Genomic DNA, 25,323 nt, shown 5'->3' on the forward strand with positions numbered 1-25,323 from the left:
GTCCACCACTTTCGACTCCCGCACAGAAGAATAAGTTTCCTTTTCGCTCCTACCACTGCCTCGCCACTTCGGACTCCGTCTGCCCAGCTTCCGATTTCATTAGCTGTGGATTGCACTTTAGTTCTCTGTGTGGGGTTACGGAGCTGGACACAGCTGAGAATATTATCCTCAAAATAAAAAAAGATCTGTTACTTTTTATGATAAAATAACACATATGGTTTATAAAAATACAATGCAGTCGATAGTATAGAAGAAAACATGTAAAAAAACAAATCATCTGAGCGCCTCCTACTGAGGGTTGAGCATTATTCGTGTACACACAGAGCATGCATAAGGTGGACAGTTGTGTGCATACACACACCTATACTAGTATCATGTACACATGTATAGTATTATATGTGTGTATATACCCATATTTTCTAAGTGCGAGCACATTGGCAGGCTGTTTTGGAATAGTAGGCTATTTTAACATCTCTGGTTGTCAGATTCTCCCGGGAGCTGCCTCAAGATTTCAAGTTTTTCAATTTCTTGCGTTACTTCACCGTTCCTTCCACCCCTCCTTGCCCCAGCTCTCCTTAGCTGCAGACACTAACACCTTCAGCTAGACAATTTTGAGAAGAGTAGAACAAAGTGAAAACAGAGGTCAAAGAGTACTGTCTCCAGTCATTTTTATGAGGGAAAATGCTGGTCAAATCAACTGTGTCTCTCATAAAACTGACTCTGCTGAAGTCCCCGGTGATTTCAGTGGCGTGACCAGATTTTCTCTGCCCAGGCAGCCCGGCCTTCAGACTAGAGGGCCGGTGACAATTCTCTGGTGTATGCCACTATTGAATATCTTGGAAGGAACTGTATGTTGCTTCCTCCAGAATTTTTGATTCCAGTCACTTGATTAAACAATAATATTTCCGTTTGATTAAAAAGCATAGGTCAAATATAAGAGCATGTCGTATTAACCTGCAAGTGCTTTTCGCATCAGAGTAGTTAGCATCTATGATTCAAACAATTATCCTGAAAATGTTTCTGTGTTTGACCAACATTTTGAATGTTAACCATTCGTTTGACTGAATTGGAGTGATTGCCTGCATATTACCCAGTAGCAAAAAAGCGTCTCTCGTGTGATTTTCAGAATTCCGTGTGTGAACACTGTCCGCTCCCCAGCTTGAAAAGAATATTGTCCCTCACGATGTGGGGACATGTGATGGTTGTTCCCTCTCTCTTACTCCCCAGAAAGGAGAGAGTTTACGTTCCCGCTTGAGTGACACTTATGCCAAGTGTCTGGATGGGTGGACAACAACTGAATTGCTTTGAGCTCCATGTTCTGGGTGTTACGTGTTCAATTATTCAGTAAAGTACAATAACATCATTTGGGTGTGTTTTTTTAATGAATTTGATGATGGTTTTTAAAAATATATTGTTTATTGATTTCAGAGAGGAAGGGAGAGGGAGAGAGAGAGAGAAACATCAATGATGAGAGAGAACCATGGATCGGCTGCCTCCTGCACGCCCCCTAGTGGGGATGGAGCCGCAACCCGGGCATGTGCCCTGACCGGGAATTGAGCCACTGGCCTCCTGGTTCATGGGTCAATGCTCAACCCCTGAGCCACGCCGGCAGGGCCTCGGGCTGGTCCAGAGAACCCGGTTCCTTCTAATGTGCAGCCAGGGTTGAGGACCGATCTAGAGCCCCAGGTGGGGGGTGCTTTCTCTCTGCTGAGAGCATCCTTTGCTCACTGTGAACCATGATCAGAAGAGGAGGCTACGCTGGGTCGATTAGCCATGGTCTTCTCACCCGCACTTCACTCTCATTTGTCTCCAGGTGGCCCCTCGGAAGGCAAGCTGATCCCGGGAGATCAGATCGTAATGATTAACGATGAGTCAGTCAGCGCTGCGCCGAGGGAGCGGGTCATCGACCTGGTCAGGTGGGTGACAGGCTCCTGTGCGGGGTCCCGCTGAGAAGGCGGCTACACAGCTGAGGCCTCACCGGGCAGAGGACGCGCTGCCCGGAGTCCGTTAGGGCGGAAACACCCCCCTACACACACCTTCACCTAGAAAATGCCCGTGACGCTGAACTCTAACATGAAAAGACACACGATCCATAAACACAGAACACCCCATCGCTCACCCGGTGTTGCGTTAACATGCAGAGTGCATGCACTTCAGCTCAAAGTGGTTTTGAGTCCTATCTGACTCTAGCCAATTGTTTTTCCTTCCAAAATTGCTGACACATGACAGTCCATAATCCAGGAGCTCAAAACGCCACGCCTGATTCAGTTTAAGTGATGAGTAATTTTACATACGGGAATCCCACGGCAACAAAACCGTATAGTTCACTGATGTTTCAAACGTGACTGAGTAATTCATTCCGGAAGTTTAAAGTCACCAGCCAGAGGCAAAGGGATAATGGGGCCAAAGCTAGGACAGTTTAAAATGTGCTTGATTGATTGGTTTCATTTGATCGTCGGTGTAAATAACTTGTTATGTGATATTCTTGACGGGCACCAGGTCATACATTGTGTGTGATGTTCAAATGTTGGCCAAGCATCTCCTTGGGAATCTACTGGAGTTGCACTGTTCGGTGCATGTAGGGCAAAAGGGTTTTGACTTTTTGCAAACGGAGCTGTGCGTAGCGGCCCAGTGGTCGGCAAACTCCTTAGTCACCAGAGCCAAATAGCAACAGGACAACGATTGAAATTTCTTTGGAGAGCCACATTTTTTAAACTTAAACTTCTTCTAACGCCACTTCTTCCAAATAGACTCGCCCAGGCCGTGGTATTTTGTGGAAGAGCCACACTCCAGGGGCCAGAGAGCCGCATGTGGCTCGCGAGCCGCAGTTTGCCGACCACTGGCCTAGGGAAGCAATCATCAGAACCCTTTAACCGGAGAAGGGCCTCTCCTACCATTTCTGCTCTCTTATCACCAAAAGTCCACCTGTGCTTGGGGCCAGGCATTACGTGGAGCATCCGGGGTTTTGCGGAGGTGGTCCCTTTCCCCAATCTATTCAGCCCCGCTTCCCAGAGCAGCGCTGGCTGGTCCCGCATCCTTGGAAGAAGCGGGGGAAGGGGAAGGAGACAGAGAAACAGACATAGAGGAAGCTGACTTGTCGGGTGACCAGCCATCCCGGTTTCAGCATGGAGAGGCCTGCATTTTGGGGAACCCTCAGTCCCAAGCCACTGAGTCGCCCTTCGTGAGTCCAGGTGGAACAATGGAGCCTGCGCAGTTGGCTGCAAATCATGCCTGTCCTCCGCAGGCATCCCGATATGGAAGGTTGTTGGTCCAGGGCGGGGCGGGGGGGGGAGGGGCGCTCAGGGTGCACCTGCTTTGGGAGCAAAGTCTAGCTCTAACCTCCCTGCGGCCCAGGAATACAGGAGGCGGGAGTGGCTTTGTCTCCTGCCTGGGCGGGAGCCGCACTGTTTGCATTTGGAATCACTTCCCTCCTGAGATGCACGCGGCTGTGAGCAGGGACATACCCCATCCAGGGAGGCTCTGCGCCAGGCCGGGGCGCTGGCTGGCATCCTGGAGTGCCGTGTCTGGGCCTGACGGCAGGTCACACAGTCATTGTGTTCCCCCTGGGCACACGCCTCTGTGATCAGTCCTCTGGATTCCTGTGCCTCGGGGACGAGAGAAGAAATGAAATATCTGTGTTTGTGTCTGCTGTGACTGCGTCGCCTGCTGCAGGACAGAGACAGAGTAAAGCTATCTCAATTGTCATCACTTCCCAGCGAGCCTTCCGGGGCCTGGAGAAAGGTTTTTTTAAATAAAAAGTGTGTTGTTGTTTTTTATTAGAGAGGGAGAGAGGAAGGGAGAGGGCTGGAGAGACAGAAACATCAATGATGAGCCGAAACCGGTTTGGCTCAGAGGATAGAGCGTCGGCCTGCGGACTGAGGGGTCCCGGGTTCGATTCCGGTCAAGGGCATGTACCTTGGTTGTGGGCACATCCCCAGTGGGAGGTGTGCAGGAGGCAGCTGATCGATGTTTCTCTCTCATCGATGTTTCTAGCTCTCTATCCCTCTCCCTTCCTCTCTGTAAAAAATCAATAAAATATATATAAAAAAAAAGAAAGAAACATCAATGATGAGAATCAGCAGTCGGCTGCCTCCTGCATGCCCTCTACTGGGGATCGAGCCTGCAACCCTGACCAGGAATTGAACCGTGACCTTCTGGTTCATGGGTCGATGCTCAACCACTGAGCCACAACGGCCGGGCAGAAAGATTTTTTTGCTTCTGGTTTGCTGCATTATGGAAGAAAATGGCATCTCTGTAAACAGAAGTCTTCATAGGACTTTATAGGTAATGGAGTCAAGGAATATTTGTTCAAATAAATGAACCAATTAAACGTAGCGTAGTGAATGAGCGCTTGCAGTCCATCTAGCCTGCCGCCTGGTTTTGCACAGCCCATGAGCTCAGAATGCTTCTTGCCATTTTGAAGGGCTGGAAAAAATAAAAGACTATTTTGTGACACATGAAAATCCTATGAGTCAAGGGCATGTACCTAGGTTGCAGGCTCGATCCCCAGTCCGGTCAGGGCACATGCGGGACACAACCAATCAATGTGTCTCTCTCACACTCATGTTTCTCTCTCTCTGTGTTGCTCCCCCTCCTTTGCACTTTTTCTTAAAAAAACAACAACACAATAAATTAATGGAAAAATATCCTTGGGTAAGCATTAACAAAAAAAAAGAAAGAAGGAAGGAAGGAAGGAAGGAAGGAAGGAAGGAAGGAAGGAAGGAAAGGAAGGAAGGAAGGAAGGAAGGAAGGAAGGAAGGAAGGAAGGAAGGAAGGAAGGAAGGAAGGGAGAAAGGGAGAAAGGGAGAAAGGGAGAAAGAAAGAAGAAAGGAAATCCTATGAAATTCAAATTCAGTGTCCATAAATAGAGTTTGAACAGATGCTTTCTCTACCATATCAGAGTTGAATACTAGTGACAGACCTGTGGCACAAAGACTGAAATAGTTACTCTCTGGCCCTTTAGAGAAAACGTTGGCCAAGCTCTGCTTTAGGAGATATTAAGAAATATAATTTTTTTTAGAAATATAATTTTATTGATTTCAGAGAGGAAGGGAGAGGGAGAGAGAGATAGAAACATCAATGATGAGAGAGAATAATTGATCGGCTGCCTCCCCCCCTCACCCGCGCCCCCGGTCCCCCTACTGGGGATGGAGCCCACAACCCGGGCATGTGCCCTGACCGGGAATCGAACCATGACCTCCTGGTTCATAGGTTGACGCTCAGCCACCGGGCCATGCCGGCTGGTCTGATTGCATCTTCTTTGATAGAGCTAAATTTGGACTAAAATCCCAAATAATAGGCACAGTTGATTTCTCTCAAAATGAGGCTGTGATTAGGGCAAGATTCCCACATACTTGATAAAGAGACTGTGTATTTTTAAATGGATTGAAAGGAAAACAGGCATGCTTTTGAAACATCGCGAAATACTTCAGGTACATAAAACTCTAACCCTTCTCAAGGCCGCATGTGTACTAACCTAGGAATTTTGCTCTTATAAAATAATGTCTTTTAACAGACTCCTCAGCCGATATGTGTTTTAATGTCTACATCTTACACAAGATACATATCCCATTTTCTTAGCCACTAAGGAATTTCAGAAAAAATACTCATCATTTGAATAACACTGTAAAGTTCTCTCTTTAAAAACGAGCATATCCAGCCCTAGCTGGTTTGGCTCAGTGGATAGAGTGTCAGCCTGGGGACTCAAGGGTCCCGGGTTTGATTCCGGTCAGGGCACATGCCTGGGTTGCAGGCTTGATCCCCAGTAGGGGGCGTGCAGGAGGCAGCTGATCCATGATTCTCTCTCATCATTGATGTTTCTATCTCTCTCTCCCTCTCCCTTCCTCTCTGAAAGCAATAAAATATATCTTTCAAAAAATGGAATTATGGGGTGTGGGCCCTAAAACTCAGGACTACCTTCAAGTGGCAATCAGGGGCAGATTGGCAAGTTCAATAATTGCAAAATAAGCCACATAGAAGGGACCCGTTTGAAAATGAGATCTCGCATGTATGTCTCTTTACCAGTCGCTCCTCATCAGAATTATAATGGAAAGTCAAGTCAGATCATGTTCCAGAGCTATTGTGTCTGCAAAAGAGTATATTAGCAAGGTCACCTTTCTGTCTAATTTCAGCTGCGCTTAGATGCATGCCGGTGCTGCTTAGTATAATAACCAAGAACATCTGAGCATCCGCCACATGAAATATGCATGATGATGCATGATATACTAGTGATAAGGCCTTCTTAGAGTAAGACGGGCAAGCAATTTGAGTGAAAACACAAAAGAACAGCCCCTTGCTATATTGACAGTGCAGACTCTTGTCTCACCAAATACACACTTGTCGTGTACACGCTTTCTGACAATTGCAAATTAAAGAGCCTGGGGAGCAAGGGGGCGATGATTCTGGAAAATGGAATGTGTTGGAAAACATTCTAATGAGGAGAAAAGGGGATTTGATCCGTTGTTCAGAAAGGTTATACTGGCATCTAACGATGAAAATGAATAAGAAAAATGGCTTGACTCAAATTATTTGAGTGCCCCCTAGATTTTGTTAATGACCATCGCTCACTCTTTCATTACATCTCTCCATTACTGAGCATGTCTTTATGCAACTCATGTATGGAACTTGAATGTTGACGATTGAATAACCAGAAAAAGTTTTAAATTAGGGCAAGTTTTCAATGATCTCATATGCCTGACATTACTGAATGTCTTAACATCTTGTATTAAGAAAAAAATTGGGCTCTGGCCAGGTAGCTCAGTTGGTTAGAGCAGTGGTCGGCAAACCACGGCTCGCGAGCCACATGCGGCTCTTTGGCCCCTTGAGTGTGGCTCTTCCACAAAATACCACAGCCTGGGCGAGTCTATTTGAAGAAGTGGCGTTAGAAAAAGTTGAAGTTTAAAAAATTGGGCTCTCCAAAGAAATTTCAATCGTTGTACTGTTGATATTTGGCTCTGTTGACTAATGAGTTTGCCGACCACTGGGTTAGAGTATCGTCCCAATATACCAAGGTTGCAGGTTTGATCCCCGGTCAGGGTACGTACAAGAATCAACAAATGAATACATAAACAAGTAGAATAACAAATTGATCTCTCTCTCTTTCTCTCTCTCTCCTTTTCTTTCTCTCTAAAATTAATAAGTAAAAGAAAGAAATGGAAAAAGATAATTATTGACCTTAATTATTAATCTTTTAGAAGTACAAATTTATAAATTACTTACAGTAGCTGAAAAGACCAAAAGCAAATCTTTTTGAGCCTGTCCTTAGAACACGCTGAGTATGAAAGAATAAGCTCCCCCCCCAAAAAAAAAAAAACTAAAATAAATAATAATAAAGTATAAGCCTTACTTCCTAGAATATGGTCAGCTTATCCCACTTTGCACGGTCCTGGACTACATTTACGGGTGTTTGTTTCATGGGAGGAAGTGTTGGGAGAGGTATGTTACATCTGCCCTTTGGCTCCATCATCCATTTCACTAGAATTCACTAGATATCTTGGTGTCATTCCTTGTTCACCACTGTCAACTGCCCTTACCCACTCCTCTGTCCTCTTGGGTACACTTGACCTTTCTGAGCTGTACTGGGGCATTAGATCATCTCTAGGGCTAATTCCCTGCGGGATCAGAGACTGGCTGCGTGCTCCACAAAGCTGCCCCCTCCACTGCCTGGGTGCACAGCTGGCCTAGGGCATAGCTGGACTCCCTTTAGCTTCCGGTACGAGGAGCTTCATCCATGGGTCTGGCTTCTTGTGAAAGGAAGGGGACCGGAAGTGCCAAGCCCCACGTGCCTTTCCATCCCCTCCCCTTCCGCAGTGTGATGGACAAGCAGGAAGCTATGTGAGTCAAAGGCAGAGCCACCCTACAGGGAGGGTCTGGGTTGGGTCCCTCCCTGGAGAAGGCCCTGGCGGAGAGCTGCCCCCCACTTAGGAGCACCCATCATGGGCTTTGTGTGACAGACAAACTCCTGTCGTGACCAAACCTTTGTGTAGCTTTGAGTTCCTTACAGCAGCTGGTATTATCCTAACCTTGGTCCCTGTCATTAAGAAACACACGGGCCCTAGCCAGTTTGGCTCAGTGGATAGAGCTTCGGCCTGCGGACTGAAGGGTCCTGGGTTTGATTCCGGTCAAGGGCACATGCCTGGGTTGCAGGCTTGATCCCCAGTAGGGGTCGTGCAGGAGGCAACCAATCAATGATTCTCTCTCATCATTGATGTTTCTATCTCTCTCTCCCTCTTCCTTCCTCTCTCTTAAATCAATTAAAAAATATATATATATGCATATATATATATATATATATATATATATATATATATATATATATATTAGAGGCCTGGTGCATGAATTCGTGCTAAGGTGGGGTCCGGCCAGCCTGGCCAGGGGGAGGGGACATGGGCGGTTGGCCAGCATGCCTGCTGGTCAAACTCTTGGTTGAGGGGACAATTTGCATATTAGCCTTTTATTATATAGGGTATACACTGAGTGGCCAGATTATTATGTGTTCAGAGATCATAATAATCTAGCCACTCACTATATATATAATATAGTGAGTGGCTAGATTATTGTGGCCACTCACACATAACAATAACAGGGCATGGTACAAATTATAATGAAGATGAATATGCATTTCAGCAGGTCAAGATATGGGAGTTACCACCTTTGGGGGTCAGTAGGGAGGGTCAGGGACACCTCCACAAAAGTCTGTGTTTACTTGTTTATTTCCTTATTTTTTCCCATCTCTCCACTTCCCAAAAGGGAGTTTTGGGGACCAGAGTTCATAATATTCACCTTATCTTGGTTATTATTGCTAGCAGCTTTAACAGCAGCAACTGACACCATTACCTAACTGATGACAAGTCACAAAGTGCTCTCACATACATAGCTCATTGGATCCTTAGACGAAGGCTCAGAAGTGCCAATTCCTAGTGACATGTATAGACTAGGAGACCAAGACCCTGAGACTTCAGCAACTTGCTCCCAATCGTTCCAAGGTAGTGATGATGACCTTGATAAAGACAACAATCGCTCCCATTCATTCAGCGCTAAGCGCTTTACTCACTGTGGTTTATCTAATCCTTACAACTGTATGAGGTAGGTCCTCATTTTGTAGGTCAGGAAACAGGGTTATATACATTAAGTCCTCGTCTAAGTCGCCACACAGCTCATTGCATTGCAGAGGTCGGATTGGAATTCTGATTTGTTTCTCATTTCTACGCCACAGCTTTCCATCCAGGAGCAGGATCAGATTTTGAAATATTCACTGAAGTGCCCCGCCTACCCCCCTTCCCCATGACTTTGCTCCGTTTGAGCAGGTCGATCTTTTGGCCCGTTCCTTCAGCCAGACCACACAACACACATCGCCCCAGGACAGGGCTGCTGTGAAGGAGGTAAATAGCTGGGTTCTAGGAATGAAGGCTGAAAAGCACAGGCTGGGGAGGATCCTTGTCTGGAGGATGGAGAGATGCAATGAATCTGGGGCCAGAAAAGCGCTCACTGCTGGGTGCCTGGGAAACAGCAGGCACGACCCCCTCTTTTCAGAAGCTGATCCTCCACGAAGAATCAATTGGAAACCCCCAAATATCTTTGTGGAGTTGAAGAGCACAGCGGCCTGTGCCTTCTTTCCTGGTCAAAATCCTGGAAAGATCTCTGAACAGGTCCTATTTTATCATATGTCAGCCTTCGTGCCTAATGCCATGTGGAGCATGAAATTGTAAAGAAATGCACATTTGCCGAAACCGGTTTGGCTCAGTGGATAGAGCGTCGGCCTGCGGACTGAAGGGTCCCGGGTTCGATTCCGGTCAAGGGCATGTACATTGGTTGCGGGCACATCCCCAGTGGGAGGTGTGCAGGAGGCAGCTGATCGATGTTTCTCTCTCATCGATGTTTCTAACTCTCTATCCCTCTCCCTTCCTCTCTGTAAAATATCAATAAAATATGTTTAAAAAAAAAAAAAAAAAAAGAAATGCACGTTTGCCGAAACCGGTTTGGCTCAGTGGATAGAGCGTCGACCTGCGGACTGAAAGGTCCCAGGTTCGATTCCGGTCAAGGGCATGTACCTTGGTTGTGGGCACATCCCCAGTGGGAGGTGTGCAGGAGGCATCTGATCGATGTTTCTCTCTCATCGATGTTTCTAGCTCTCTATCCCTCTCCCTTCCTCTCTGTAAAATATCAATAAAATATATTAAAAAAAAAAGAAATGAACATTTGCAGAAAAAACCTAAAAGTGCACGTAATGCTAACTGCCCTTTTCCACATTGTGCCAGCACCAGGTCCATTGCTCATCTCAAGCATGGGCATACGTGTTGACTTTCACCTTGACGCATCATATGTTCCAAACATCTCCATCAGCATCATTTACTATATTATCTCTTCTCTTCACTGTCACCAGCTTCAGAGTTCTCAACCTCTTCCCATCACTTTAGACTTTACTCCGAGATTTAAAGGGAGGTGTTAAATATGTGGTTTAAATTACCATTCTTGCCTGGCTGCTGTGGCTCAGTGGTTGAACATCAACCCTGGAAGTAGGAGGTCACGGTTAGATTCCCCATCAGGGCACATGCCTGGGTTGCGGGCTCGATCCCCAGTAAGGGGAATATGGACGTGCAGGAGGCAGCCGATCGATATTGATGTTTCTCTCTCATCGATGTTTCTCTCTCTCTCTCCCTTCCTCTCTGAAATCAATAAAAACATTTTTTTTTAAATTACCATTCTGGAATTAACCTGCCCCCAGGCCTTGATGCCATGTCAGATCATACACCCAGCACCACCAGAGTTACATTTAAGCCCACACTTGCGACGACCTCTAGCTGGACATTAAATTGAATAACCCTTCTCTCCTCTGGGAAAATGCAGTGTTTACTGCCCTTTTGCGGGGGGGTTTTAAGGGCCTCACGTGCATCATTTCCATGTGAACTTGTACGTAAACATCCTCCTTTCCTGCCTCAATCGGCATCCACGCTTTGTCCCCTCCCTGTGCCCCCTGGTCGTTAGGAGGCAGAGAGTGTGATCATGCAAAACAGACCTGAACGTGGGGGAGCGGACATCCTGGATCTGCGGGGCATCCAGCCAGCTTTGTCAGTGTGCACAGGTGCCACTCTGCATTGGACAGGGCTGTCCTTGGATGGAAGGCCCTTTAGCATCTGTGACCCCATCCGCTAAATCCTGGGGGCGCTCCCCAATCATTGCAAACGCTACCACCCCATTGAGGACCATGGACACGATTGTTATGAAGCCTGCCCAGCTTAAGTGCACTATGATAAGTAGTAGGCTCATCTCTCCTTTTTTCAAGAGGGTGCAATTTAAAAAAAAAAAATTAAAAAAAAATATATATGTATTTTTTAAATTGATTTTAGAGAGGAAGGGAAAGGGAGAGAGATAGAAACATCAATGATGAGAGGGAATCATTGAGTGGCTGCCTCCTGCACGCCCCCTACTGGGGAGGAGCCTGCAGCCGAGGTACGTGCCCTTGACTGGAATCGAACCCGGGACCCTTTGGTCTGCAGGCTGATGCTCTATCCACTGAGCCAAACCTGCCAGTTCTCAAGAGGGTGGAATTTGTCAGCCCTGCAGATGAATGGTTCCCCAGTCGGTGGGGATGTTTCAAGATGGCAGAATGTCCCTGAGTGAGATGCTGAGAAGAGAGGAGGGAGGTGATGAGGCAAGTTCGGTCCCCGTGCCCAAGCAACAGAGCCGAGAGCAGGGAGGCAACAGTTCTCAAGAGCCGTTCCCTCCCTGCTGGGACCCCAGATGGTAAGGTTGCAGGGACCCCCCTGTTCATAAACTGAATGGTAAGACAGTGGAGTTTAGTTATAAACACGATCTATAACAATGAACTGGCTCATAAATCTGTACGATGAGGCAGGAAGGGATTCTTTGAACAAGTAAGATGTAAAGAAAGATTTTGTACTCCCTTGCTACCCTTTTGCTACTTGTTTTTTTGTTGTTGTTTTTTTTTGTTTTGTTTTGTTTTGTTTTTTCATGCAAACAGAAACTTCTGGAAAAGGTACTTGAACTAATTTTTGTTAAGCTCTCCTCTGGGCCACATATATCAGATTCTAACACATCTTTGTGATTGGGGATAATTGGACTTATTTCTAGCTAAGAGGCAGGATTAGCCCAGCCGGTGTGGCTCAGTGGTTGAGCATCAACCTATGAACCAGGAGGTCATGGTTCGATTCCCAGTCAGGGCACATGCCCGGGTTGCGGGCTCATTCCCCAGTGTGGGGCGTGCAGGAGGCAGCCGATCCATGATTCTCTGTCATCATTGATGTTTCTCTCTCTCTCCCTCTCTGAAAGCAATAACAATATATTAAATAGAAAAAGAAGCAGGATTAGACAAATGCAAGGCTCTGTAACTAAACTCTGGTGAGTTCCGTCATCTGCCCAAGGTCAGTTGAGCAATCCTTGATGAAGCCAGGAGGTCAACCCATTCTACGCCATGCTGCCACTTGGTGGCTAAGAGACCCTTAGACACTGAGCAGGACAGTCTGCTGGCCACCGCAGGCCTTTGCGGACTGGAGAGAGCTGTGTGAGATCCCCAGGACCCTGGCATGACCGAGGCAAGAGGGAAGCCTCTTAAGACACAGCCGAGAACGTGTTTCCCACCAGCCAACTGGACAAGAGTTCCGAGCTGAGATACATTTAGAGATACAAAGAAATGGCTTCTTTCTTACAACTAGTGTCATGGAGGAAGAATGCCAGACACATGAATTAGTCCTATGTTTTAATGTTCACAAAATGCAGAAGGAAGGAAAGCAGGCACTTTCTTCAGTGACATTTCTCCACGCGCAGATGCTTTTTGATTCCACATACACACACGTGAGCTCACGTCTATCAGATTGGTCTTGGTCTAAATAAGATTGTATTTTTTTGCTTTGTTTTGTTTTGTTTTTGTGTGAATCCTCACCCTAAGAAATTTTTTCCATGGAATTTTAGAGAGAGGGGAAGGGAGGGGGAGAGACAGAGAGAAACATCGAGGTGAGAGAGACACATCCATTGGTTGCCTCCCGCATGGGCCCCAACCAGGGCCAGGGATACAGCCTGCAACCGAGGTACGTGCCCTTGACCGGAATCAAACCCATGACCCTTCAGTGGGTGGACTGAAGCTCTAGCCACTGAGCAAAGCAGCTAGGGCAAGATTACACTTATGCTTCAACATCTCTGCTTATTAGTATTCAGCTCATTTTAAATCAGTGTTTATTAAGTGTGCCAAGTTATATAGCACCACTAGGTAAACATTAAAAATCACTTAATAAGCCATTTGATAACCACTTAAAAGATTAAATATAGATTAATTTCCTCCATGCAGTGCATATGTTTAGACAGAAAAGTACAAAAGAAATTATAGCTCTTGTCATTCAGACAGAAGCAATTGTAACATACTATTATGCCAAATAAGATTTCACTTTTATTCCAACATCTTTGCTTTTTTGTATTCTGAATATTTCCAACTTCAGCAACTGAGGCAAACTTCCTTACCGCTTTTAGGTCAAATAATAAAGGACCAAGAAGACCAAAGGATCGTTATTTTTCCCCTCTGTGAGAACTTATCACGGTTAAACATCCTTCTCTCCCTTTTAGCTTCTTGCTGCTCTTCCGTTTATATTTTTATGCACAAAACAGTCTAAGCTCCGTGTCTGATAAATGGGCTTGCTCTGTGGGTTGAGCTTTCTTGGATTCTTACAAGAAGCTTGTCTACCCCTGGGTGCGAGCATTGATATGGAAAGTTAAATCACGGGTATGAGAGGTGGAATACACCGTTACTCATTGAGCCCAATGAGCAGGATCAGCTCACTCCGAATTCTGGAAATAATATTGGGAATGTTCTCTCTGATAGAGCGCGTCAGGGTATCTGGGTAACTCGAAGCTTGCTAATTTCAAGATTGAATAGCCGAACACATTAGCAAAGGAGGCCTCTCTTGGGATTTACAATGGAAAATCCCAACTTTGGAGAAAACTTCCAAAAGTGTGAAGATTTTAAAAAATGCAAACACATGCACAGCCCTGGCTGGCTTGCTCAGTGGTTAGAGCCTCAGCTGGTGGACCTAAGGGTCGTGGGTTTAATTCCCAGTCAAGGGCATGTACCTCGGTTGCAGGTTCAATCCCCGGTCCCGGGCAGGGTGCGTGCTCGAGGCATCCAGTCGATGTGTCTCTCTCACATCGATGTTTCTCTCTCACTCCCCCTCCTCACTCCCTTCAACTCTCTCTCGAAAGATCAGTGGAAAAAATATCCTTGGGTGAGGATTTAAAGAGAAAAACACATTTCTCAGCCTTTCATTTCCTGCATGTGATATGTTTCCTAAGCACGGTGAGGTACTGGTTTCCATTATTTGACAAAGTAATACAGTATGTGGGAGGCCCTTAAAATTAACCTTCCACTGTAACTTGTTTCTTTTCTCCATAAAGCAAGTCCCTCCCCTGGGCCCTTAAATATACAGTATGTCTTAAAAGTAGCATAGCTGTGATCAGTAAGAGCCTTTCAGGCAGAAGTGAAATGTAATTCAAATGGGCGCAAGCAAACAGTGGGTGTACTGGCTGGTGGGACTGCAAAGGAGGTGGGCGGAACTTGTCAGGCCTGAGGGGAGTTGGAAATAATTTTATTTTTAAAAATATATTTTTATTGATTTCAGAGAGGAAGGGAGAGGGAGAGAGAGAAACATCAATGACGAGAAAGAATCATGGATTGGCTGCCTCCTGCACGCCCCCTACTGGGGATCAAGCCCGCAACCAGATATGTTCCCAGACTGGGAATCGAACCGTGACCTCCTGGTTCATATAGGTCAACACTCAGCCACTGAGCCACTCTGGCTGGGTGGGTGTTATTGTTTTTTTAAGTATTGTTTTTTATGCGCTCATGGATTTAGGTATATTTGATTCTATAAATCCATTGATATTATTATTGTTGTTGAAACTCAATTTGTTGAATCTTTGGTAAGTGGGAACCCATTCCAGAGGGCTGTTGAGTCCTCTTGACATGACCCTAATAATCTCGGTTCGTGTCCTGACTTTCTGCTAAGCTACTCAAGGTTCGGCTTGTGTATTTGTTGTTCCACATCTGGAATCAGTCATTTCTTTTTTTTTTTTTTTGTATTCAGAAAGAGAATAATATATTCATGAAAGAGGATGATTATACAGCCCAAGGTGGGAGCTTATGTGTGAACTGTTTCTTTTTTCTTTCTTTTTTTTAAAAATAAATCTTTATTCAGATTATTACAATTGTTTCTCCTTTTTCCCCCCATAGCTCCCCTCCACCCGGTTCCCACCCCACCTTCTGCCCTTACCTCCCCCCGACTGTCCTCATTCATAGGTGTATGATTTTTGTCCAGTCTCTTCCTGAACCCCCCATACCCCTTTCCCCCTGAGAATTATCAGTCCACTCCCTTTCTATGCCCCTGATTCTATTATATTCACCAGATTATTCTGTTCCTCAGGTTTTTAATTCACTTGATTTTTAGGTTCACTTGTTGATAGATATGTATTTGTTGTTCATAATTTTTCTCTTTACTTTTTTCTTCTTCCTCTTCTTTAAGAATACCTTTCAGCATTTCATATAATACTGGTTTGGTGGTGATGAACTCCTTTAGCTTTTTCTTATCTGTGAAGCACTTTATCTGCCCTTCAATTCTGAATGATAGCTTTGCTGGGTAGAGTAATCTTGGTTGTAGGTTCTTGCTATTCATCACATTGAAAATTTCTTGCCACTCCCGTCTGGCCTGCATAGTTTCTGTTGAGAAATCAGCTGACAGTCGTATGGGTGCTCCCTTGTAGGTAACTAACTGTTTTTCTCTTGCTGCTTTTAAGATTCTCTCTTTGTCTTTTGCTCTTGGCATTTTAATTATGATGTGTCTTGGTGTGGTCCTCTTTGGATTCCTTTTGTTTGGGGTTCTGTGCGCTTCCTGAACTTGTAAGTCTATTTCTTTCACCAGGTGGGGGAAGTTTTCTGTCATTATTTCTTCAAATAGGTTTTCATTATCTTGCTCTCTCTCTCCTTCTGGCACCCCCATAATTCTGATGTTGGTATGCTTGAAGTTGTCCCAGAGGCTCCTTACACTATCTTCAACATTTTGGATTTTTTTTTTGCTTTTTGCTTTTTCGGTTGAGTGTTTTTTGCTTCTTTGTATTTCAATTCTTTGACTTGATTCTTGTGTTCCTCTAGTCTGTTTTTGGGTCTCTGTAATAATATTTTTTATTTCAGTCAGTGTATGTTTAATTTCTAGTTGGTCCTTTTTCATATCTTCGAGGGTCTCCTTATATTTATCGGCCTTTTCTAGAATATTCTTGAAAAGCCTTATAACCATGGTTTTGAATTCTATATCCAGTAGTTTGTTTTCCTCCATTTCTTTCGTTTGTGATCTGTTTCTTTGACGCCGCATTTTCACTGCTTCCCTGAGTTGGTAGGGTAGATTTGTGTGCTAGGTTTCCTATATGGCCCAGTGGGTCGGCCTCCCCAGTTAACCTGAGGTGGACACTCTTGGTGCACCGCTTTCTGGACTGTGTGTACAGCCTTGTTGTAATTAAGTCTTGATTGTTGTTGGTATCACTGGGAGGAATTGACCTCCAGGCCAGTTGGCTATAAGGATCAGCTGTGTCTATGCTGGGAGAAGTTCGGTGCTGGAGACAGCCTTATAGGATTAGACTTGCCAAATTGCAATAGCCTCTGTGCTCAGCTTGGATGGGGTGGAGTCTCAGGGCGGAGCAGATAGTCTTGGCTTACCATCAGCCTTGCCCTTGTGTGCACGTGCGCGCCTTCAGACCTCTGCCTTCCCTGACTCCCTTCCACTAGGGAAAGCCTGTGGCAACCTCCGCAGCCTTTGTGCGCACTGGCATGTGCGCGCCTTCAGACCTCTGCCTTCCCCAGCTCCTGAGTCTCCGCCCGAGAGTCCAGACTCCCCCCACAAGAGCGTGGGTCCCCAGGGGCTCGCCTGGAGCTGGGGTCCAGTGCCGTCAGAACTGGGGCTCAGTGTAGTCAGGAGCCTCCGACTCCCTTCCACTAGGGAAGCCTGTGGCAACCTCCGCAGCCTTTGTGCGCACTGGCACGCGCGCGCCTTCAGACCTCTGCCTTCCCCAGCTCCCGAGTCTCCGCCCGAGAGTCCAGACTCCCCCCATAAGAGCGTGGGTCCCCAGGGGCTCACCCAGAGCTGGGGTTCAGTGCAGTCAGAACTGCGGTTCAGTGCGGTCGGGGGCTTCCTTCCCCCTTCTGCCAGGGAAAGTCAGCCAGGCTTTCGGCCGCCCTTCCTCTCTGCGTGCACGAAGACCCTTTGCCGTACCTCCAATTCTCTGTGAGCTTTTCTCTTTCCTTCTAGTTGTAGAATTCTTACTCAGCCAGCTTTCCTGTGGTTCTGGATGGTGTCTGTTCTGTCTTTTAGTTGTAGTTTTGAAATTGTTGTGTGAGGCAGCAGTTTAGGTGCTTACCTATGCCGCCATCTTGGTTTCTCTCCAGTCATTTCTCCAAGGAGCCATAACTCCTTCTCGTGGGAAATGGTAGTTAATAATCTGAATGCCAGCGTGCTTATTGATAAGGACAGAACTAAGGCATTTACAGGCATTTTTTAAAAATACATTGATTTTTTACAGAGAGGAAGGGTGAGTGATAGAGAGTTAGAAACATCAATGAGAGAGAAACATCGATCAGCTGCCTCCTGCACATTCCCCACTGGGCATGTGCCCGCAACCAAGGTACGAGCCCTTGACCAGAATCGAATCCGGGACCATTGAGTCCACAGGCTGACGCTCTATCCACTGAGCCAAACCAGCCAGGGATCACACGCATTTTTTAAACTTAAAATCCATCATGAGTTCATACCAGTATGTGTGATTCAAATTCAGGACATAAAGATTTTATGTAACCTCGTCTATCTTACATCTTTATTTCCTTTTACTCAAACTATCTATCCCAAAGCTCAGTGACCCCATCGTAATTTCTCAACTTTATCCCACACTATGCGCACACTAGCCTCAGCATGACAGTGCTATCACAAATAACCCGATGACAGAACACATCTTAAAGCCTTTTTATTGCAGTTCTATCTGTCTTTATGGTGTATATTACAATGATGTTCAAAATGCTGTTTTAAAATCATTTGGGATCGTTCCTGTTCGTGTCCTTCGGCCTCTCACTGGATTCAGGAGTGCAATAAATTTATTTTACTTACAATTGTTAAAGACAGCTCTTTTGTTTATGTGTAAAAAATATAGTTTATTGATTTCAGAGAGGAAGGAGAGAGAGAGAGAGAGAGAGACAGACAGACAGACAGAGAGACAGAGAGACATCAATGATGAGAGTCATCCATCCACTGCCTCCTGCACACCCCACGTTGGGGATCGAGCCCACAACTTGGGCATGTGCCCTGGCTGGGAATCAAGCCATGACATTCTGTTTCACAGGTCAATGCTCAACCACTGAGCCACACCAGCCGGGCCGAGCATTCTGCTTCTGATGGCTGTCTGTAGCCTGCTCTGCCTGGATGGGACTCCCTGACTTCTGTGTGGCACTGTGGGCAATTCCAGGGTCTTTCTGGTCTCTGAGTCATCACACCCCCCACCCCACCCCTCCGTGTCCTCCCACACGGGTGCTGTTGGTGCGTTGTCTCCACCAGCTCCCATTTGCGTGTTTAAGGGCTGTGCCACCACCTCGCTCAGCTGGGGATGTTGTCTGTGGGATTCTGGCTTCGCTGTGCTGGTTGCTTTCTCTCTTGTTTCTCAAGGATGTTCAAAAACGATTTCACCTAATGCACAGAGAGTTCTGTAGCTACAGATTTTATCCAAGTGTTTTATTCTGAAGAACTGTTTACTAGTATAAATATTCAGTATCTCTTCTGGTCCTGCAGCACTTCCATTTGAGTACTTCTCACGCATTCCCAGCAGACAAATATAGACACACTAGTAGCCCTGCGTGAATCTGTGCATCAGTAGCTCGCCAGTAGCTCTCCGCCTGCTGCCCCGCCCTCCTGTAGCTCCCCCCTGCTCCCCCCCTCATAGCTTGCTGCCCTGCCCCCTCCTGTAGCTCTCCACCCCATCCTCCTGCTGATCCGTATCTGGTGGTTACGTGGTCGGTCATTACACTTCATGGCATAACGACCATTTGCGTATTACATCTTTATTATGTAGGATGGTAATTCTCATGGGCTCAGGTGAAATCCTGCTTTCTTTCTTTCTTTCTTTCTTTCTTTTTCTTTCTTTCTTTCTTTCTTTCTTTCTTTCTTTCTTTCTTTCTTTCTTTCTTTTTTATAAAAAAGAAATAGTCACCTAGTATGAAAAAATAAAGCCTGGCTATTCTGTTCAAAACAAAGTAGCCCCTTTCTCCGTGGACGTGAACAGCGGCCCACTTGCTAGCATGCGTGTGTAATTTGCTGCGTGACGTTTAAACGTTGAGAATTTGACATTTGTGGACATCAAACAAAGCCTAGTTTTTAAGAATGGACTCCCTGCAAAGCATCCATTCATAAAGGAGGGGGGAACATTCCATCTACCAAAGGCATTGTCTCTGCCACTGTTGTGTTCATGCTGTATGTCCTTCCATGATCGATTCATATGAGGAAAGCGTGCCTTTCACCTTTACTAGTAGACGACCACCAAAGGTTTTCATTTTATTTTTTTTTTTAATATTCTTGTTGATTTCAGAGAGGAAGGGAGAAGGAGAGATAGGAACATCAATGATGAGAGAGAATCATGGTTCAGCTGCCTTCTGCACGCCCCGCACTGGGGATCGGGCCTGCAACCTGGGCCATTGCCCTGACCAGGAATCGAACCGGTGACCTCTTGGTTCCTGCGTGATCGCTCAACCACTGAGCCACACCAGCTGGGCCAGAAAAGGCTTTCTTTTTACTATGAATGACGTTATAGAGGCTCAATGAAGTGTAGCATTTTCCCAGAGGTGCGTAGCCACAGAAGCGCAGAGCCCAGGGTCAGGCCTGGATGGCAAGTGACACAGCGTCTGAGAGCCATTGTAGCAGGCCACGCGGGAGCCACGCAGCACCACTGTTGACACAAGAAGGGGTTCGGGCCATGGCCATTGGAGAAGTGAACTTGGCCTTTTCCTTTGCCTAAAGGATAGTGAAGAGAGGAGGGAGGAGGGGAAGGTAGTCACCAGGCTTGTATCGTCTAAACATGATGGTTCGATAGATCTTTTTCTTGCTTCCAAGTTTCATAAGCTGTAATTCAGAGGCACCAGGGTGGTATCTGCCCACCTCTGGATCGAAAAAGAAACAGAATCAAGGCTATTTTAGGCATCTGTCAGGCTGTAATTGCCTCTTTGCTCGGCAAAATCTTTATGTAAGACTAATGCAGATTGGCATTTATTCCTTTGAAAAGAACATTTCAAGTAATCCTTTTCAAAGAATGAGTCTTATAAATGATCGTTATTTCAATATGTCTTGATAAAGAAAAAATGTTCCCAGTATGGCCTTCACATAGGAGGTTTGCCTTTTTAACCTGGTCTGCTTCTTATTTATTTGCAAGTTCCAAGTACTCGGAGTTTCTCTTCCCACTCTTTCGAGCTCAGAAATTGTTGAATGGCATTGACTTAAACTTGTCCAGTAAGCTGGACTTGCCTATGTGTACCTTCCACAAAAGTTTACCCAGCCCGGCCGGCGTGGCTCAGTGGTTGAGCATCGACCTATGAACCAGGAGGTCATGGTTCCATTCCCGGTCAGGGCACATGCTGGAGTTGTGAGCTCGATCCTCAGTGTGGGGCGTGCAGGAGGCAGCCACTCCATGATTCTCTCTCCTCATTGATTTTTTTTTCCTCTCTCTCTCCCCATCTCCTTTCTTCTCTGAAATCAATAAAAACATATTTTTTAAAGAAAGTTTACCCAGAGAATGAAACTGAAGTGACGGTTTATAGAGAGAATGCCAGTTGTCCTCCGTAAGCACTGGCTCACTGTCTTAGCTTTGGCTCCAAGAACCTGGAAATGAGGATCCATGTGCAAGTGGCTTAACACAGCTGCCATGCCAGGCAAGTCCCATGTGGGTAACTTTGGTGCAGTCCACAGGGGCGTCCGATAGCTTCTAGGTGTCACCTAGTGGTGGTCCCATCAGAGGCAGGGAGATGGAGCGTTTCTACTCCCTCCCACCACAGGACAGTCACTGGTGAGGGACTGCCCCTGGGGGATGTCAATTCCCAGGGACTTGATGTCACATTGCCCCCTCCATGCTTTTAGGCAATGACAAAAGCAGTAGCCTGAGGGTATTTTTTTTCAAATATATTTTTATTGATTTCAGAGAGGAGGGAAGAGGGAGAGAGAGAGAGAAACATCCATGATGAAAGAGATTCATTGATTGGCTGCCTCCTGCATGCCTCCACTGGGATCGAACCCACAACCCAGGCATGTGCCCTGACCGGAGATCGAACCATGACCTCCTGCTTCATAGGTCAGTGCTCAACCACTGAGCCACACCGGCTGGGTTGAGGGTATTTCTTGAATAAAGACTCAAGTGTGGGTGCTGGTTGATGGGAGTGGAAGCCCCTGGGACCAGCATGTACCCTGTATACCCATTACCTCTGGTGCTTGCCCTGGCGTTACTCCTGCTGCTTCCCTTGCCACATCTCAGCTGCCAAGGACATCTTAAGGAGACGAAGGTGCATAAGAAGTTAAGTTCTGTTGTGTTTTCTAGAAACACATCAACTCAAATATCAGAGAGCACCTGTCCGTAATCCAACATTTGTTTCTAGCCCAACATTCCACATTCACTGACATTATCTCTAAAGAAGGACTTGAGAGTGAATTGATTGAGCTGGAAAAAGTATCTGCTTTTAATAGAAAACCATGCTTTTCTCATCTTTAACTTGGATTAGAAATATGCAGCTAAAGTAGCCGGCATGTTCTGACTGGGGTGATCGATCCCCCGCCACTTGAATGCCATTCGAAAGAGTGGAGAGTGTTTTAAAGAAACGATCCTATCCATTAGGACTGTATCTGTGCAGATGAGAGCCAAATGCACAGGAAATGCCTGAGGTCAGCCACTTCCCTGGGTGCCTCACATATGTAATCAGCACAGCAGTCCTCTACAGGGATGGGGAACGTCTGGCCCATGGGCTGAATAAGGCCCAAGAAATAATTTGGTCTGGCCCTGCCAAGGCATTAGAGTTGAGTTCATTTAATATTTGACCAAATGTATCAGGCTAATTTTTTTTAAGTCTTTATTGTTGAAAGTATTACATATTTCTCCTTTCTTCCTCTATCGACCCCTTCTTGCCCCCCCACCCGCCCCAGGCCTTCCCCACTCTATTGTCTGTGTCCATGGGTCATGCATATATGCATACAAGGTCTTTGGTTGATTACCTCCCACCACTCCTGCCTTCCCTCTGAGGTTTGATAATCTGGCTCATGTTTAAGTTGGTAATTGTGTATGGCCGGGAATCCTATCTAATAAAAGAGTAATATGCAAATTAACCATCGCTCGGCTATATCCACAAGCCATGCCCACCAGCCAATCAGGAGTGAGTATGCAAATCAATCCAACCAAGATGGCTGCAGCCATGGAGAGAGCAGGAGGGAGGCTTGGGTTTCCCTGGCGATGGAGGAAGCCAAACTTTCCGCCTGCCCTGGCGGGCCCAGGCCTCTGCTCAAGGCTACAAAGTTTCAATTATAGAAGATAAATAAATCCCAACAGAAATGGCTGCCACCATGGAGAGAGCAGAAGGCTTGGCTCAGCTCCAGTCTACAAAGTTTCAATTGTAGAAGATAAATAAATCCCAGATACCAGGGTCTCCGCTTGGGTCACTGGGGGGCATGGCCAGCCTGAAAACCACCACAGGCCCCTTTCCCACGCCTCCCCACACCCCAAGGGAACCCCCACCCTGATCCAGGACACCCTTCAGGACAAACCAGCCTGCCCCCACCCATGCACCAGGCCTCTATCCTATCTAATAAAAGAGTATTGACCATCACTCCAACACACAAGATGGCTGCCCCCATGTGGTCAAAGATCCTGCCCCCATGTGGACACAAGATGGCCTCCACAAGATGGCCAGCAGGGGAGGGCAGTTAGGAGGGACCAGGCCTGCAAGGGAAGGCAGTTGGGAGGGACCAGGCCTGCAAGGGAGGGCATTTGGGGGCGATCGAGCCTGCAGGGGAGGACAGTTAGGGGTGACCAGGCCGGCAGAGGAGGGAAGTTGGGGGCAAACAGGCTGGCAGGGGAGCAGTTAGGCATCAATCAGGCTGGGAGGGAGGTGGTTAGGGGGTGATCAGGCTGGCAGGCAGAAGCAGTTAGGGGCAATCAGGCAGGCAGGCAGGCAGGCAGGCAGGCGAGCGGTTGGGCGCCAGCAGTCCTGGATTGTGAGAGGGATGTCCGAACTGCCTGTTTAGGCCCAATCCCAGCAGTGAGATATCCCTCGAGGGGTCCCAGATTGGAGAGGGTGCAGGCTGGGCTGAGGGACACCCCCCCCCCTTGCACAAATGTCGTGCACTGGGCCTCTAGTAATGTTATAAACATCCAAATGGCTCTCGACAGAAAAAAGGGTCCCCACCCCTGCTACTCTAAGGCAAGTATTATTACTGGCGATTTTATTTATTTATTTTTAAAATATTTTTATTGATTTCAGAGAGGAAGGGAGAGGGAGAGAGATAGCAACATCAATGATGAGAGAGAATCATTGATCGGCTGCCTCCTGCACACCCCCTACTGGGGATTGAGCCTGCAACCTGGGCATGTGCCCTTGATCTGAATCAAACCCAGGGCTCTTCAGTCCGCAGGCCGACGCTCTATCCACTGAGCTAAACTGGCTAGGCATTTTACTGGCCATTTTGGAGGTGAGCAAACAAGGACTCAAAGAGATGCAATGGATTGATTCGATAAATATTTATTAGGCACCCACTGTGTACTAGGCATAGTGGTGGCTGCTGGTTATGAAGCAGTGAACCACTCAGACCTGGTACCTTCCCTCCTCCAACACATGATCTAGTGAGGAAGATGGACAGGAAGAGGTGAAAGAAGCAAATACATAGATAATTACCCATGGTGGGAAGTGCCCCAGAGGCCAAGAACGGGCCCTGTAAGGGAGAGTGATGGCACAGGAGTAGGCACACGGGAAAGTCCTCAGTAAGGAGGTGACATTTCAGCTGTGACTGCGAGGATGGGAAATGGCAACCAGATCAAGAGCTTAGAGTGTTTGGGGAAGAGAAATAGGGATAAGGGGAAAGTGGTGTGAAAAGACTGGAGAAACAGAGGAACTGGGTGATGGAGGGTGCCTTAGGGTGGGGGCTGGAAAGTGTGGCTCGCTGGCCAAATCTATCCCATAGCCTGTTGGTATAAAATGAGTTTTATTGGAACACTAGAGGCCCGGTGCATGAAAATTCATGCACTGGAGAGGGGATCCCTTCCCTCAGCCTGGCCTGCCCCCTCTCACAGTCTGGGAACACTCAGGGGCAGGAGGCGACCCGACGATTAGGGGAAGGCAGTGCTCAATCACACCTCTGCTGCTTCCACTGCCGGCAGCACAAGCCTCAACCGGCCCTGGTTACCTGAGCCTCGGGCGGCTTTGGGCGGCTGGGCAGCCGCCATCCGAGGCTTGCTTGCGCCTCAGGCCGGCCCTGGGCGGCTGGGTGGCTGAGGGGACTGGGGACTCCAGAGGCAGGCATGCAGCAAGGTCCCTGCCACCCAGGCGGGGCTGAGGGGACTGGGCACCGCCATCTTGTGACTGTGGGTGCCACCATCTTTGAGGGCGTGGCAGTCAATTAGCATGTTCCCTCCTTATTGGCTGTGGGCACCGCCATCTTTTGCGATGACGTGAGGTTCAATTAGCATATTCCCTCTTTATTAGATAGGATAGTCATGGCTATGCATTTACATATTGTCAGTGGCTGGCTTTTTTAAATATATATTTTTATTGATTTCAGAGAAGAAGGGAGAGAGAGAGAGAAACATCAATGATGAGAGAGAACCAGTGATTGGCTGCCTCCTGCACACCCACTACTGGGGATCAAGCCCGCAACCCAGGCATGTGCCCTGCCCTGTACTCCAACTGTGACCTCCTGGTTCATAGGTCTACGCTCAACCACTGAGCCACGCCAGCCAAGCGTCAGTGGCTACTTTGATGCTACAACTACAGAGTTAGAATAGTAGCAAGAGACTGTCTGTCCCACAACGCCTGAAATATTTTCTATCTGGCCCTTAATAGAAAAAAAAAAAAATACGTTGACCCCTGGTCTAGACCATGTAAAGAAGTCTGGATGTTATTCTAGGAAAGAGAGGGAACCGTTGGCAGGGTTGAAGCAGTGCAGCAAAATAACCCAACTTGCATGTTCAAATACACCGCGTGGAGAAGGGAACCTGGAGGCAAGCGTGGAAACAGAGAAGCCATTAGAAATTCTTTTTTTTTTTTAATATATTTTA

General features: G+C 46.8%; 1 protein-coding gene across 4 annotated transcripts in view; it reads left to right on the forward strand.

Moving 5' to 3' along the window:
* FRMPD4 (FERM and PDZ domain containing 4) overlaps nucleotides 1-25,323 on the forward strand; it is a 529,962-nt gene that overhangs the window by 432,001 nt on the left and 72,638 nt on the right. For all 4 annotated transcript variants that reach the window (XM_080652462.1, XM_080652460.1, XM_080652461.1 and 1 more), the window contains exon 4: nucleotides 1,814-1,916. In XM_080652462.1, the coding sequence (XP_080508588.1) occupies nucleotides 1,814-1,916 (103 nt within the window). The remainder of the gene's footprint in view (nucleotides 1-1,813; nucleotides 1,917-25,323) is intronic.

Source organism: Plecotus auritus, assembly GCF_963455305.1.
Source record: "Plecotus auritus genome assembly, chromosome: X".
Taxonomy (NCBI): domain Eukaryota; kingdom Metazoa; phylum Chordata; class Mammalia; order Chiroptera; family Vespertilionidae; genus Plecotus; species Plecotus auritus.